General features: G+C 43.5%; 1 protein-coding gene across 2 annotated transcripts in view; it reads right to left on the bottom strand.

Annotated features, from left to right (window-relative positions):
• SEMA4B (semaphorin 4B) overlaps window positions 1-16,375 on the bottom strand; it is a 444,317-nt gene that overhangs the window by 11,932 nt on the left and 416,010 nt on the right. For both annotated transcript variants that reach the window (XM_089687631.1, XM_089687632.1), the window contains 6 exons: window positions 12,600-12,698; window positions 5,685-5,796; window positions 5,319-5,435; window positions 4,698-4,855; window positions 2,918-3,099; window positions 2,390-2,540 (listed from right to left, as the gene is read on the bottom strand). In XM_089687631.1, the coding sequence (XP_089543757.1) occupies window positions 2,390-2,540; window positions 2,918-3,099; window positions 4,698-4,855; window positions 5,319-5,435; window positions 5,685-5,796; window positions 12,600-12,698 (819 nt within the window). The remainder of the gene's footprint in view (window positions 1-2,389; window positions 2,541-2,917; window positions 3,100-4,697; window positions 4,856-5,318; window positions 5,436-5,684; window positions 5,797-12,599; window positions 12,699-16,375) is intronic.

The following is a 16,375-nucleotide window of genomic DNA, read 5'->3' as shown; positions in this document are numbered from 1 at the left end:
CCGGTGCCAACATGACAGCATACTACCACATGCAAGGTGCTATGGATTGGTTCCAGGAAAGGAAATTTATGGTAAGCATTTAATACAATTTACAGAATTTCAGGCTCTCCTATAATAAAAGTCTATAGGGTAAAAAAACACACAACCCCTGCCCCAAAGAGGCTACAGTACGGCACATCACTGCTAAAAACATGTGAAGAATGTACCAAAAAAGCCTTTTAAATTGCCTGAATATGCTACACTCAGGTGTGAATTTAGACTTTAGCCACAAAATACAATGCTCGAAAGAATTAAAGAAGCACTTTTTAATGAGAGTATAGCATCAAGTCAAATAAACTCCTGGGATATTGACCTGGTCAGTTAAGTAGCAGAGGGGGATGTTAATCAGTTTCAGCTGCTTTGGTGTTAATTAAATTAACAACAGGTGCACTAGATGGGCAACAATGACACGATCCCCAAAACAAGAATGGTTTTACAGGTGGAGGCCACTGACATTTTTTCCCTACTCTTCTTTTCTGCCTGTTTTTCACTAGTTTTGCATTTAGCTAGGGTCAGTGTCACTACTGGTAGCATGAGGCGATACCTGGACCCTACAGAGGTTGCACAGGCAGTCCAACTCCTCCAGACTGGCACATTAATATGTGCCATTGATAGAAGGTTTGCTTTGTCTCCCAGCACAGTCTCAAGAGCATGGAGGAGATTCCAGGAGACAGGAAGTTACTCTAGGAGAGCTGGACAGAGCCATAGAAGGTCCTTAACCTATCAGCAGGACTGGTATCTGCTCCTTTGTGCAAGGAGCAACAGGCTGAGCACTGCCAGAGCGCTACAAAATGACCTCCAGCAGGCCACTGGTGTGAATGTCTCTGACCAAACAATCAGAAACAGACTTCATGAGGGTGGCCTGAGGGCCCAACATCCTCTATTGGGCCCTGTGTTCACTACCCGGCCCAATAGAGCTTGATTGGCATTTGCCATTGAACACCAGAATTGGCAGCCTTGTGCTTTTCACAGATGAGAGCAGGTACACCCTGAACACATGGCAGACGTGAAAGGGTCTGGAGAAGCCATGAAGAATGTTATGCTGCCTGTAACATTGTTCATCATGACCGTTTTGGTGGTGGGTCGCTGATGGTCTGGGGAGGCATATCCATGGAGGGACACACAGACCTCTACAGGCTAAACAATGGCACCCTGACTGCCATTAGGTAACAGGATGAAATCCTTGGACCCATTGTCAGACCCTACACTGGTGCAGTGGGTCCCGGGTTCCTTCTGGTGCATGACAATGCCCGGCCTCATGTGGCGAGAGTATGCAGGCAGTTCCTGGAGGATGAAGGAATTGATACCATTGAATGGCCTCCATGCTTGCCTGACCTAATTCCAACAGAACACCTCTGGGATATCATCTGCCAGGTTGCACTTCAGACTGTCCAGGAGCTCAGTGATGCCCTGGTCCAGATTTGGGAGGAAATACCCCAGGACACCATCCGTCATCTCATTAGGAGCATGCCTCGACATTGTCAGGCATGCATACAAGCACGGGGGGGCCATGCAAACTACTGAGTACCATTTTGAGTTACTGCAATGAAATTTCAGCAAAATGGACTGGCCTGCTGCATAATTTTTTCACTTTGATTTTTGGGGTGTCTTTGAATTCAGTCCTCTGTAGGTTTATCATTTTCATTTCCATCAAAAGATGGGACATCCTTACGTTCCTAACACATAACCCTGTCCATATCAGTATAGATATCCAGCAGGAGATTCCCCATTGAGATCTGATGTGTTCTCAAAGTGTTCCTGTTTTTTTTTTGAGCAGTGTACTACATACAATCAACAGCCGAGTTGCTGCTTCTTACCACTGGAGGGTAGTATTACCATTAAATCCATCTTAGGTTGCAGGAAAGTTCCAACATTTAGCAAGTTTTTTATTTTTCTTGAAAGAAAAACCATCAACAATTTTTGTTGCCTGTAACTCTTTCCATGCAGCTACGAATATGTCCATGTTTGGTTTTTAAATTCACTGGGAAAGAAACATCTATAACAAGAAAGACTGCATTTTGTAGAAGAGTGATGGCAGGAAAAACTCCAAGTGGTCCATTGAATCCATCCAACACATATATACACACACATATAATTTTCTTTAAACCATATCTTTCCAAAATTTAGTTTTAAACTTTCCTCCTGCTAGTTTGAGGTTGTATCCCTGTGTTCCTGAGCTTATTTTTACTTTATTTATTTATTTATTTATTTATCTTAACTTCATATTGAAAATCCTTCCCTCCTGAACCTTATTCAGGCTTCAGTCCTGTCTCCCCTTTCCCTTCTTTCCTCCAGACATAAGAATAATTTTCAGAATAATTTTGTGAAAGAGGGCAATGTCAGTACTTACAGCTCCAGGTCGTGGCTCGGGAACAGAGTGGGTGTAGGTACTCCATTGCTGAGACTCCCGGTTCACTTCTTTATAGAGGCCATTGAAAGCCTTCTGTACATCGTGCATAGAGAAGGCACACACAGCCGAGCTGCCCACACCTCCATTATTCCTGGAGAGAAAAGATTCCTTTAAGAAATGAAGTCCAATACACTCTAATGAGCTGTCAGCTTCAAAACAGACTTGCATCTTAAAGATGCTACAGGCCTACGACATGTTTCTAATTTAAGCAATCTGCCTTTAATTCCAGTAAATGTCAGTAACCCTCTATATACATGGTCAGACATACATGCTGTGAGAACACAAAATTAGGACAAAAAGGGGCCATTACAGAATAAAAGACAGAAGTCTAGACAACAATATTGGAATCTAATAAACAACGAAAAGAAACATTGCGAGTTGTCAAGTCTCAGCAAGGGACCTGTGAAGACAAAGACAACAAGTCCTCACAGCTCCACACAGCAAGAATACAAATCACGTTCTGCTTACCACTGAGAGGTAAAGACTCCATAGAAGATGGTACTGGCCCAATGGTCCTCCCCTGGAGTGAGCACAAACATATCCTGTAGCACATTGAATGGGAAGTTATCTCCAGGACGAGTGCACAGGAGCTGGGCCTTCAGGAACGTGGTCCACTTCCTCTGCAATACACGTTCTCCTCCCAGATCACCCTATAGGGGGAAAAAGATGATCACTTTCACCATTTCGGTTTTCCCCTTTTTAACAACATATATAAATTGGCATTCTAATCTCCTGGTGGTAAGAACACACATTCATTATAATAACTACATACATGTCCACATCAAACCTAATTCTAAAAAAAAGAAGACATGGCTTCAGCGTATTTATGGAGTGCACTGTAGGAAACCTGTCATGCTAGGAATATGAGAGCTGCTACCATGGATTTGTTTTTGAAGGTGCAAACAATAGTTGCCACTAGAGCAGATCTCCAGGGAAAGGACAAAAACCCCCTTACAATAATGCAAGGGTTAATTGCATATTTAAGTCCAATGCCCTGCATTAGATGTGAAGACATGGAGAGACAGTCCACTACAGGAGCTTAGGGAAGAATAGGAGAGTGCTGGCTGCCGGGAAGTTGGGTGTGTGTGGGTTGAGAATCGGGTAAGTAAAAGTGCATTTTGGGATTCCCTAGACCTAAATGAGCATTTAACCCTTGCAGTGAGGGGGCAGCCCCTCTGCAAGGGAGGACTTTCCCTTTCTCCAAAGTTGGGTTTTAGAACTCTATTACTTCGTAAACTACTGACCCTGAACAAACATGCTGCCAGTGAAGTCTAAGTCCATCTCATACCTGTTTTTGGGTCAGTGACTCATCAAGTAGTAAAGGAAGGATAAGGATGATAGCTCTTGCATCTCCAAAAACAAGTCAGCAATGGCAGTTCCATGTTTCTACCTTGTTAGTGACTGTTGCTCATCTATGGCAGTGCCTTAGAATGGCAACATGATTGTGTTTTAGTCAACACCTCCTATATATGAAGGATCTTCCTAAACGTCATTTATGTGGCCATGCCATAAGCACAATCTGTTATGAAATTCCATGGTCACTCACCCATCATGTTCAAACAGGGGGACCAGGGAGAGAAATGTTCTGCAGTAACTTCCCAGAGAGCAACTTTAATTGGTCTATGCCAGTAACATTCAACTTTCTTGATAAGGGGAGCCTCAAGGGCAGCCCTCAACATCACCAAAGGGCCGCACATAAAATTCAGTGAATATTCAGCATCAGAGACAGCAGACATAACTGGGTATATTGCCAAAAGACTATGGGCATAATACAAGAGGTGGTCAGAGACTGCAGACATGATGCAATGATGCAAGAGATGGTTCATAGACTGCAGACATGAGACCGGAGATGGTCAGAGACCGCAGACATGATACCAGAGATGGCCACAGACACAGACATGACACAAGAGATGTCAGAGACCGCAGGTATGATACAAGAGATGGTCAGAGACTGCGGACATGGTAAAACGGGTTTAGTTAGCACACATTTGCAAACACGTGCATAAGCTACGAAGCCTATGCACTACAAACCTATGAAAGTCAAGTTCTGTTTGGCCCTAGATTACTGTAAAACATTTTCTTTTTTGAAGCACTTAATTAAAGAAAGTTCATGTTGGATCTGGATGTTGCACCAAGAAGCCCTATATAACATGTACTTCAAAAGTAGATTTAATAAAGGCAGCTTCAAACCACCATAAAAAAAAACACAAAAAAGCAGTAAGTAAAAAGATGTACATCTTATCCTCACCTTGCACACTCGGGCAATCCGGGAAACAAGGGGGTTTTCAAAAAAATTAAGCTCTTTTCCTGTCTCCGTGAAAAAGAAATAAATCTTATCATCATCCCCCACAGGGTTTCCTTTGGGAAGACTCTCTTGTATATGAGCTGAACCAACAAAAGCTGGATCTGTTAATGACAAAGCAATAGCTAATGAATTTAATAGCAGGTCCTTGGCATAGTTAATCATAGTAGCAACACAAACACACATCCCAGCCTGAATAATAGTCCAGCAATGCTCTTATTTACATACCAGATACAAGCCATCATGCATAATCACACAACCCTCACCCTGTTTTACTTAGTTGAAATTACAACCATTCAGCACAATTATCTTTGAATGGAATAAAATGCCTTTTCCTTCTGGATGCTGTAAATTAACCAGTTTATAAGCCAAATTCTACATAATAACCCCAGCACACACTGCTTGATCTACAGGAAAACCTCAAATGGATTCGGCTTAGCAGCCAAGTGTCTGTAGCTCTGGAAAAGTTGCAGATACTTCAAAGATAGTCTCTACTGTATGGATATCATACGCTATGACATTCTGCCCAAATAGATTCCTATCAAAGGAGGAAAATCAAAGGCTAACCTTGGAGCCAGTTCAAGGAGTTCTCAGTCTTCAGAATAATCTTGCTGTCTTGGCTCTTGTATATGCTGGGCTCGTTCCCTTGGAAGTTATTGACGGTGCCACCATACATGTCCCCATCTGGTAGTCAAGAGAGAAGCACATAGTGATAAGTATGAACACAAAGAAGGCTTTTGAAAATGGCACTTTAAAGAGAAAAGATGAGGTACAGGATCTCCTACCATCCAGATTTCATGTTCAACTTTTGGAACAAGGAAATATCACTTCTGGTTAGTTTCTATGGGTTTACCACACTTTGCTCTTCACATTTTCCAATTAGCCCAAATGGGTCTCCATTAAATGTATAAGACCTCAAAAGGAGCTACTCACCGACCATGATGGCTGATGACTTGTATTCGGGATCGAAAGGACATCGTCCCTTTCCATCTTCTGTGATTGTCTTCCCACTGGAGTCCCTTTCCAAGGTGAAATCACTGATTCTCTGGAAGTAAAAGGGTAGAGCGGTGTCAATTCTTTCATAGTGCCAGCGATCAGTTGATTTAAATTTTTATCTGATCCCCAGCTAGGGGGAGTGGAATGTCCTCAATGTGGGGATGTCTATGGTATCTTCTGATGTAAGGGGGAAGTGTGAAGGGTAACCTGATGTAAGGGTCACTCTGATGGGAACCACTCTGATGTAAAGGAAACTCTGACGTGAACCACTTTGATGTAAGGGGACTTTAATAGGGACTTTGATGCTAGAGGGAATCTGATGGGGACACTGACATGGGGGGACTCTGATGGGGTACTTGATGTGAGGGCAGACTCTGATGTAAGGGATATTTTGATTGGGACCCTGATGTAAAAGGAGACTCTAATGGCGACTGTGATGTAAGGGGGACCCCAATAGGAACGCTGATGTAAGGGGGACTCTGAAGGGAATTTTTTTCCTCCCACAATTATTTGTACAATATACGATGTGGGCCTTGTACTGAAAAGGTTGGAGTCCCCTGATCTAAAGTAAAAAATTTAAAGTGAAAAAACTTTAGGCTTGCTTCCGCCATCATATGAAATTATTGTTACAACCCCTAACACCTACCCCTCTTTTACATGCTCACGCAAAGGCAGCCAATCAGTGCTCTTACCAAGCACAGAACAGACCATGGCGGCAGAAGTTTGCCAATGGGGTAACAGCTAGTTGACCTTGGAGGGGGAGGTTGGTTGTTTTTTTATGGCACAAGCAAGAGGACCAGTAGATCTACAGTCATTTTTGTACTATAGATTCCCTTAAGGACCAATTCACACTCCGAATGCATTTTTGCTTACAGTTCACACCACACTTCATTCCAGTGCCTTTTTTATGCATTTTTGCTGTGTTCCAGTACAATTCTGTGCAGAAAAAATGCAGCAAGTTCTCCCTTTTTTTTTTCTGCATCAGAAACTGACTGGAACCGACTGCACTGGTGTGAACCATGGCCTTTGGAATACATGGAAAACACTGTGCGAGCATTTTTGATGCAGAAAAAAAAAACCACACTGGACTGCATCGGGTGTGAACCAGCCCTTAAAAGTACTCATTCAAACGCATTATTGTGGCAGATTTACCGCTTTTCATATTGAGTAACAAGGGTAAAGGTTGCACTTCACATCTACCATGTTGAGTGAAAAACTGCAATACTTTCATTTCATTCTGATAAAAATACGTTCAAATGGGCAAATGTACTACTCAGAACAGCCAGAATACCATTGGCAAAACACTGACTGAAGTCATTGTCCTTTGTGGATCTTTTCATCGCAGAATTTGCCATGTGTATCATATATATGGAATAATGTATTGCTATATATCCATAAATCAGGCTATATGTACAGATGTGAGTGTCAATGTAATGTTCCCCTGTAGTGGGGGCTCTTCTAATTGGTTTCACCGCGGGAAGCAATGAGCCGGGCAGAATGTGTTTATGTGTGCCTGTTTACAATGATTACACATTTGCATGGGCACCCTTGGGCATCGGTGCATCTGTGCATAATCAACTTTTAGCTTGATTCCGGAGCAGTTGGCATGTGTATAAATATTGATATAGTTAATAATGTGCAGGTAAGCAGATGCCTTTTCAACGGCTCTCCACAGATGCCAAATTAACCCGTTTAAAGACAGTTTTCTGGTGATGAAGTCGTTAAAAGCCTTGCAAATGGCAGTCAGTTTACAGTTATGTGGCATGGAGTGCCAGTGTTGGGTGTTACACTTTCTGGGATGATGATGAATATCGATACGATTGTGATGTCACTAGAACAACAGTGACCTCACTTCTATCCACTCAACAAGTTTCAGGTGATGGCCTACATATACAGACAATTGTTTATTCAGACTCAAATAATGGCCCCATAGTACAAACAAGGCAAGCTAATCATACAAATAATGCATTAGGAAATGTAGTTCTACAGCCAAGAGGTCTCCCCAGCATATAATAATCATGGAAATGTGTAAGCTGATCTTGATGGCTGAATCTACTTATTGGTGAAATAAAAATGTCTGTTTTTTTAAATATGAACCCATGGCCCTCTCTTTTTCCTTCTATATTTCTCCAATGCCATTCTATGGAAATCACTATTGAAAGGAAACCTATAGCTGCCTGGCTCTCATGCTGGTCCTCTGACTTCAATCATTTCCGAGTCACTTACCTGCACTATACAGTTATGTGAAATCAGAACCCCATATCTTTACACTTGGACCAGATTAGTGGAAACTCCACTGGATTAGGATAGCAGTTAGACTAAACTTCCAGCTTGCAGAAGCTCCTGTTGTCACCCCCCCCCCCTTGGAGGACAGGTATAGCCCAAGCAATGACCAACAATGGGAGTATAGTATCAGCCTATATGACCCTAGTGTACACATGCTTCAGATTGGCCTACCTGAACATGGGCATGCAGCCGCTCAGGGCTGTACACATACTGCGGCAAAAATGAAACAGCATATCCCATTCTGCAGGCATGATCACCATTGAATCTGACTAATGCAAGTCTATCGATGGTAGTGCAGCATATGCAACCCTGGTGCCCAACCTGCAGCCGAGGAGCGCATGCGCCCATTAGGGTAATAGCATTGATCTCTACTAGCCTCATGTAACATGTTCCCAGTTTTTTACTGTCTCCTGCAGCATATCCCCAGCCAGAAATATAGAATGTCCACACTCTCTGGCCCTCATTTCCTCTATTAGGTCTACAGTTTCTGACAGTCCTCCCAAGCATTACATATATTGGGCATTATGTGCGACCCTTGATAATGTCAGGAGCTGCAGTTGAGGCCTCCTTTAGCTCATAAGTTGACAACCACTGATATACAGGGTTAAATCGGGTGTTGAGAAGGTGCTCTCCTCACCATTTGTCAAATGCCCTCTGAGGAGTGATTCACGTTGGATATACATGTGAGAAAGAGCCCTAATAAAACCTTAATTTCCAGTTTGGGTTTATAAACAGTGGTCTTAATGGGAGTGCTGAGTGTCACATTAAAGCAGATCTTCACCGAAAAGGGGACGTTCCATCTTATGTCCTCCTCATCCTCTACCATAGTTGGGTACCTGGTTTTGATGCTCCCACTTCCGCTAGCATCACCTGGGCCATGTCTCAGGTCTGGACCATGTCACAGGTCCCAGGAGGCTGCAGAACCATTCACAAAGAGCAGCTTGCACATGCGTAGTGGGAAGCCGGCTGTGTAGCAGCAAGGAGTCACAGGCGTCTTTTCCCAATAAATATGCCAGCATCAGGAACCCAAAGAACTGGCCCAGGTAAGGATGCCACTGGATCCTTGGACAGGTAAGTGTCCTTTTATTAATAGTCAGCAGCTACAGTATTTTCTTTCTAGGGTAAAGATCCTCTTTAAACAAGCTGCTAACAGGATTCAGTAGGCTTTAACATGCTTTGTACAAACCTCTAGTGAAGCCTGCTACCAACTTGTTTAAAGTGACAGTCAATACTACCATTTAGGCCCCTTTCACACGGGGCGGACCCATCAGTGGATCCACTTGCTGAGCGGGGGACCTCTCCGCTGATCCCTGCTGAGCAAGTGGATGGCAGATCCGTGTCCAGTCCGCTGCTACAGAGTGGACACAGACACAGCTATGGGCGGTGGATGGAAACTGACTGCCTTTCCCTTTCCATCCGTCTGTTATCCCATCCGATCTGACAGACGGAAGGGGAATAGCTCCCCATCTGTCTCTTTTTGGCGGATTGAAATGGAATGGATGTTGGCGGGTGTAAACGGACGCATGTTCATTTACAACCGCCGCTCCATGGAGGAAAATAGAGGTTCCATTCGGGTCCGCCTGAAAAACAAACAGTCAGACCCGATCAGAACGTCCATATGAAAAGGGTCTACGATCTGTGGTCAACTTCCCCAAACTGGAGCTGGAGGGTCCTTTAAAAGCCTCAGCAAACCTGCTCCAAACTTGCTGAAAGCTCTGCAAATGGTTTTCAAAAGCTTGCTGTATACACTGTTCTCATACGATTGATAGCACATATACACAAGGCCTATAAACTGTATCCATGTGAGCAGAGAAGAGAGAAGAATTTACACTGCTATACACAGGGGCGTCCCGAGGGCTGGTGTCACCAGGTGCGGCAACACTTGGTGTCACCCCTCCGACGATCCTTGCAGGATGGATCGGATCAGCGGATTGAGCATAATGGATCAGAGTCCGATCCATTATGTCCCCAATCCGCAGAGCCGATCCATCCTGCGGGGATCGTCGGCTTGCAACCTATACGGGGTTAACTGATCTCTCCACGAGCTCTACGAAAAGGAAAGTTTTAAAGCAAGCCGACGATCCCCGTAAAATGGATCGGATCTGCAGATTGGGGAGCATAATGGATCGGACTCCGATCCATTATGCTCAATCCGCAGATCCGATCCATCTTGCGGGGATCGTCGGCTTGCTTTAAAACTCTCCTTTTCGTGGAGCTCGTGGAGAGGGTCCAGGGTGACCCTGTACGATGGGTGTCATCCAGTGCGGCGTGCACCCCTCCGCACCTGCCTAGGGACGTCACTGGCTATAAACATCATTGGCAAAAGTGTGCAGTTTACTAGTCTCAGGAATATAACGGCTGCCCACCCTCTAGGGGAGGCCGGCGGTCGAACAGAATCCCAGCAGGACCCAGAAACTCTCAGCTATCACTGTCGTAGTGCCGACTTTTATAGTGATTGTCAGCTTCCCCAGCATATGCATACTGGACCAGTGTGAGAATACAATACCTGGAGTACAGCTTTAAAGCCGTATTAAACCTGAAAGCAAACATTTATTATATTGTAGCTTATCAATTTTTAGATGTAATGGCTGCATCCATTTTCTTTTTTAGGCTTTCTTTTCCTTATTTTCACCTGGCGATCTGGCCAGTAAGTTTGTTGTTTTTCATAAGAACAAGCTCTCCTGCAGGTGTATGGGGATGAGACAAATCAACACTGACAGGGGTGCTTACAATGATATCCCAAAAGGAAAAAAAGCTGTTTGCTTTAACTGCTTATAAAGTATCAGCTGGAGTTTATCTTCTATTTGATAGTGTATTTAAATCTGCTAGTACATCCAACACTCCCCTCCCCCCAGACTGACAATGCTGCTATCCAAAGGTGCCCCCTGTGCTCCTTCATCTAGAGAGGGCGGCGCTCTAATACATGAGGTGTGTTACTGGCCAGATCACCAGGTGAGAACAGAGGGGGAAAAAGCCTGAAAAAAAGAAAAGTGATGCAGCCATCACATTTAATGATTGATAAGCGGCAAAAGATTACATTTTTGGGTTTGGGTTTAACCGCTTCCCTCTGCCCTGTAGCAGAAATACTGCTACAGGACAGCAGGGGTGTGCAAAATCAGGTATATATATATGTGACTTTGCAATTCCCGCCATTTGCGGCCTCGGTTGTCAATGATTACTCACCAGCACCCTGTGATCGCCGAGTATCTCCGACGGGGGAGAGCCCTTTATGTAAACAATACAGATCTCTCCCCTGTCAGTTCCTACACACTGCTTTGTATAACTCTGCATAGCAGAGCCATAAAAAGCAGGGTGCTTACAGTGAAACACAGACACAGCCCATGTAGTAAAACAGCACACAGTTAACCCTTTGATCGCCCCAGATGTTAACTCATTCCTGTCCAGTGCCATTAGTACAGTGTCAGTGCTTTGTATTAACACTGATATCTGTATTGGTGTCATTGGGGATGTCAATGACACCAAATCAGTTCCCCTCAGTGTCAGAATACCCGCCGCAGTCCCGCCATTGCTAGTAAGAAAAAAAAATTCCAATATCTATACCGCCATTTGTAAACGCTATAACTTTCACGTAAACAAATTAATTTACACGTATTGGGATTTATTTTTAGCAAAGACATGTAGCAGAAAACATTTTGGCCTAAATTTATGACGAAATTTGATTTTATACATGTTTTTACTGGACATGTTTAATAGTAAAAAAAGTCAAAAATATAGTTTTTTTCTCAAAATTGGCAGTCTTTTTTTGTTTATAGCGCAAAAAATAAAACCCATTCCATGAAGCTCTCTATGCACTGTTGCTGTGATAATTTGAAGGCCACAAGAAGTTTGGAGGTCTTTAGCTATTGACTCTGCCGATAGTTACCAATTTCTGCACACTGTGCGCTTCAGCATGCGCTGGCCCGACTGAAGTGATCAAATACCACCAAAAGAAAATTCTATTTATGGAAAAAAAAGGACGTAAATTTCATTTGGGTGCAGCGTTGCACGATCGCGCAATTGTCAGTTAAAGTAACACAGCGCCGTATCGCAAAAAATGGCCTGGCCAGGAAGGGGGGTAAATCCTCTGGAGGGCAAGTGGTTAATGTACCACATGCAGTACACTAGCAGCCAGGACTCAGTATCCATTGTACACGGCATTTACTATTTCCAGGCAGGCTGGTATCATGTACAGCCCACACATTAAGCTTCTAATAAGTGGGACCCACCCAGTCTCATCCTCCCAGCCAAGTACAACCTCTTCTACTGTGCATAGGAAGGAGACCCATTGAGAAGGCAGAGGCATGAAGAAGTGTAATACTAACAGTGTCAATGGAAGCATTGATTGAAAATGATGTTTGCGCAACAAGAGTAGACAAGGCATTAATACCGTAACACGCCAGGTATTATTTTTCTGACGCACATTAGAGAGAATACTCTCTGAGTTATTTCTAGGACACTTGCTACTCCCACATGGTCCCGAAATATAAGTGGAACCCTCATAGTAAGTGGCCCATCCCAAACAGGGTGTGTGAGCTTCATGATGCCGGGATAAAAGACGGTACTCACAATGTAGGTGCAGTTGGGGCTGAAGGCGTACGTCCCACAGGTGTACAGATGTGTGCCGTTCAGCTGCAGGAGGATCTTGATGTAGTTCTGACAATCATTCTGAAATTAGAAGACATTATTCATGTAAAAAATTGGACAGCGAGCGCAACGGAATAGGAGCTGCTAGCACAATGTGGCAAACCTTCTTCCTCCACTGTACAAATACATAAATCTAGGAGCAGCGATAATATAAACAACAAGTACGTGTATGTTGTACACTATCATAAAGTGTTGTGATGTCACAAGATTATTAATCAATTGACCAGAAATGAAATATCCAAAATAATATAAATCTTACAGCAAATATGTGAATAGGTTTACTATCCAATAATACAGTGTCAAGGAATGAATCATGTGTGTCAATGTTGACCAAAAATAAAATAGATAGTAAAAGCGTATTGTGCGAGTCAGTAGTGATCAATAATAAAAATGTGACATCCGTGACTTTTGGGATAATCCTCCACCACTATCCTCCAAACATGGAAAGGTTTCTTCACAGTGAGAGCTGTGAAACTGTGGAATAGACTCCCTCAAGAGTTGGTTCTGGCCAGCTCAGTGGATTGCTTCAAAAAAGTCCTGGATTGTTTCCTAGATACACAGAATATAACTGGATACTAACATTTATAGGTAAAGTTGATTCAGGGAATATCCGATTGCCTCTCGGGAGATCAGGAAGGTTCAACTGTGACATCCGTGACTTCTGGGATAATCCTCCACCACTAATCCTCCTCCAAACATGGAAAGGTTTCTTCACAGTGAAAGCTGTGAAAATGTGGAATAGACTCCCTCAAGAGTTGGTTCTGGCCAGCTCAGTGGATTGCTTCAAAAAAGTCCAGGATTGTTTCTTAGATACACAGACTATAACTGGATACTAACATTTATAGGTAAAGTTGATTCAGGGAATATCCGATTGCCTCTCGGGGGATCAGGAAGGTTCAACTGTGGGTATAGGATTATTACTTTTTTTTTTCTATGGCTGAACTGGATGGACTTTTGTCTTTCTTCAGCCAGACTAACTATGTAACTATGCGCTCACCAGCAGCAAAAAATAAAGCAGCATTGGACAGAACCAGCATAAATGGAAAAGACTCCTCCAAATATATCCGTCCACTTCATGTCATCAATCACTGATCCAATAAAGGTGGAGTGCCTCCTGAGGAAAGAGCTCACAAACAGAGCCCAAGGACAGCTACATTGACAATAGCTGCACCCTGCTGCTGGGCCATGCTACGCCGTGCAACTCTACAAGTATGTATCGGTCCTATGAGATTGACGGAGAGCTGAGCCAATATATCTTCTGATTTGGTTCTCATTGACAGTCCATTCCGTTAAGCTCTCCGGCTGTGGCTGAGGCAGCTTCCAGATTTCTTGATATAATAGCCACTTTATAGTCTTTTTGAACTAGTAACTTGGCAACGGCTTTCCCAATCCCTCTGGATCCTCCAAAGACAGCACACACTTTACTCCACTCCACAAGGTTTCCTTCCAGCCTGTCCTTGGATCAACCAGCTCTACACTGCTCTACTCCTCTTTCTGGGTTCCAATCCTCGCTCTGGCTCCTGGTCTCCTGGTCAGTTCAGTCTACAGTACTTACCTGCACATAGGTTGATATAAGCAGGGCTTTTTTTTCCAGTGGAAACGTGGGGGAACGCAGTTCCGGCACCTCCAGCACTGAATGTATGTAATGGTAAGGCTAAGGGTCCTTAACCCTCAAGTGGCGCACAATCTAAAGCCCATAACTCACATTCATACATACACATACTAGGGCCAATTTAGACAGGATCCAATTAACCTACCAGCATGTCTTTGGAGTGTGGGAGGAAACCAGGGGCAGCACAGTGGCTAAATGGTTGGCACTTCCGCCTGGCAGTACTAGGGTCGTTGGTTCAAATCCACCTGCCTGGAGTTTGCATGTTCTCCCTGTGCCTACGTGGGTTTTCTCTGGGTACTCTGGTTTCCTCCCAGAGACATGCTGGTAGGTTAATTGGCTCCTGTCTAAATTGTCCCTAGTATGTGTATGTATGAATGTAAGGTAGGGACCTTAGATTGTACACTCCTTGAGGGTTAGGAACTGATGTGAATGTACAATATATATATGTAAAGCACTGCATAAATTGACAGCACTATAGAAGTACCTAAAATAAATATAACTGGAGTACTCAGTCCCTGGGAATGAGACAAAGTCTCCCTGGGTGGCATATCCAACAGCTCCTGCTGCTGTCTCTGGGCCAATGAGAAGGAAGAGAGCCGAGGGATCCACTGCTCTTGGGCACAGCGTTGGATCACGTTCGGCTCAGGCACATATATAGAGGGAAGGTTTGCAGCAGGTTTTTTACCTTAATGCAGAGAATGCATAAAAAAACCTTGTGCCTTTAGAACCACTTTAAGTTGAAGCATTCTGGTAACGGCTTTGTAATGCAGATGGTGTATCACATATACAACCCTATTACATTATTATCAGATGTTCAGCTGTAACCACATCTACTAATGGCTGCTGCATACAAACACATACAAAGCACATACTAATTTCCGCTTGTATTCAGGTTCATATGCATGGAAAAGGTCAGGTACAGTGCAAATATAAAATCAAAGTTACTGTGTCAATGGGGTGTGTAACTAAGGCGCGGTCGTACTTTGAGACGACTAATATATATTTATATTATGGAACACACTCCTTTTTATGGTGTGCTGCAGACCACTTCTTTCCCACGAATGGCAGAGGACTGTCCCGACCAGCTCAATAACAAGAGAGAATCAGCTAAAAATAGTCAATGTAAGCAATAAGAACTAAAATAATGGGGCTTCCCGCAAATTGTGGTTTTAGGGTTTGTTCTCACTATAAGTCCTCATGCACACTTGACATTTGACAGCGGCTGTTTTTGGCTTTTGACATTTTTTTCTACAGCCACTAAACTCCCCAGCATGTTATCCTATGTGTCCATACACACATAGACTGTAATCAACGTTTTTTGGCTAGAAAAAAAACGCAGGACTAGTGGGTTTCTAGAATTTTTTTAGCTGTAAAAATGCACTAACACTGAAAAATGCGGTAAAACGTGTCAAACCAGTGTTTTTGAACTTTTTATTTTAAAATAAAAAACACAAAAAAATGCAAATGTGAAAAAACGCGTCAAAACTCCGCTAAACACTGATGCAAAAACGCTAAAAAAAAGCTGAAAAACTCACGTTTTTAACATGACTTTACACAGCTAACATTACAAGAGTTATCAAAACGCCCCCTGTGTATGGCCCCTTAAAGCATATGACCAGGGGCGGACTGACAACTCATGGGGCCCCCGGGCAATAGGGTATCATGGGGCCCCTGTGTCCTTGCCCAAACTCAAAAAAGCCTATGAAAATGGTACCAGGGGCATCTCATGGGGCCCCCTACTGACCCTGGGCCCTCGGGCAGTGCCTGAGTTTCCAAATTGTCAGTCCGCCCCTGAATATGACAGTGGTGTTCATTTCTAAATACATTACACTGCAGTTTTGAAGGATCCTACTCAATTGACTTGAATGGCACCATACAGGGCAAGGCACCAAAATGCAGCATACAAGACATATTACCAGCATGTTGCAGAGCAATGCAATGCTGGCAATGGCTTTTAGAGTATCTCTAGCTGGTGATTTAGGCCTCATGCACACTGGATGGTATACAAATGCCAGTAGCGTTAGTTGTACAATTCCACATTAAAAACGTGAGCTTTGTTACATTTTTGCGTTAGCGCTTTTTCAGC

Source organism: Staurois parvus, unplaced genomic scaffold (genome assembly GCF_062004578.1).
Source record: "Staurois parvus isolate SC_StPar_1 unplaced genomic scaffold, SC_StPar_1.0 ptg000432l, whole genome shotgun sequence".
Taxonomy (NCBI): domain Eukaryota; kingdom Metazoa; phylum Chordata; class Amphibia; order Anura; family Ranidae; genus Staurois; species Staurois parvus.
The sequence above is the reverse complement of the archived record's forward strand: the minus strand, read 5'-3'. Positions and strand labels throughout refer to the sequence as shown.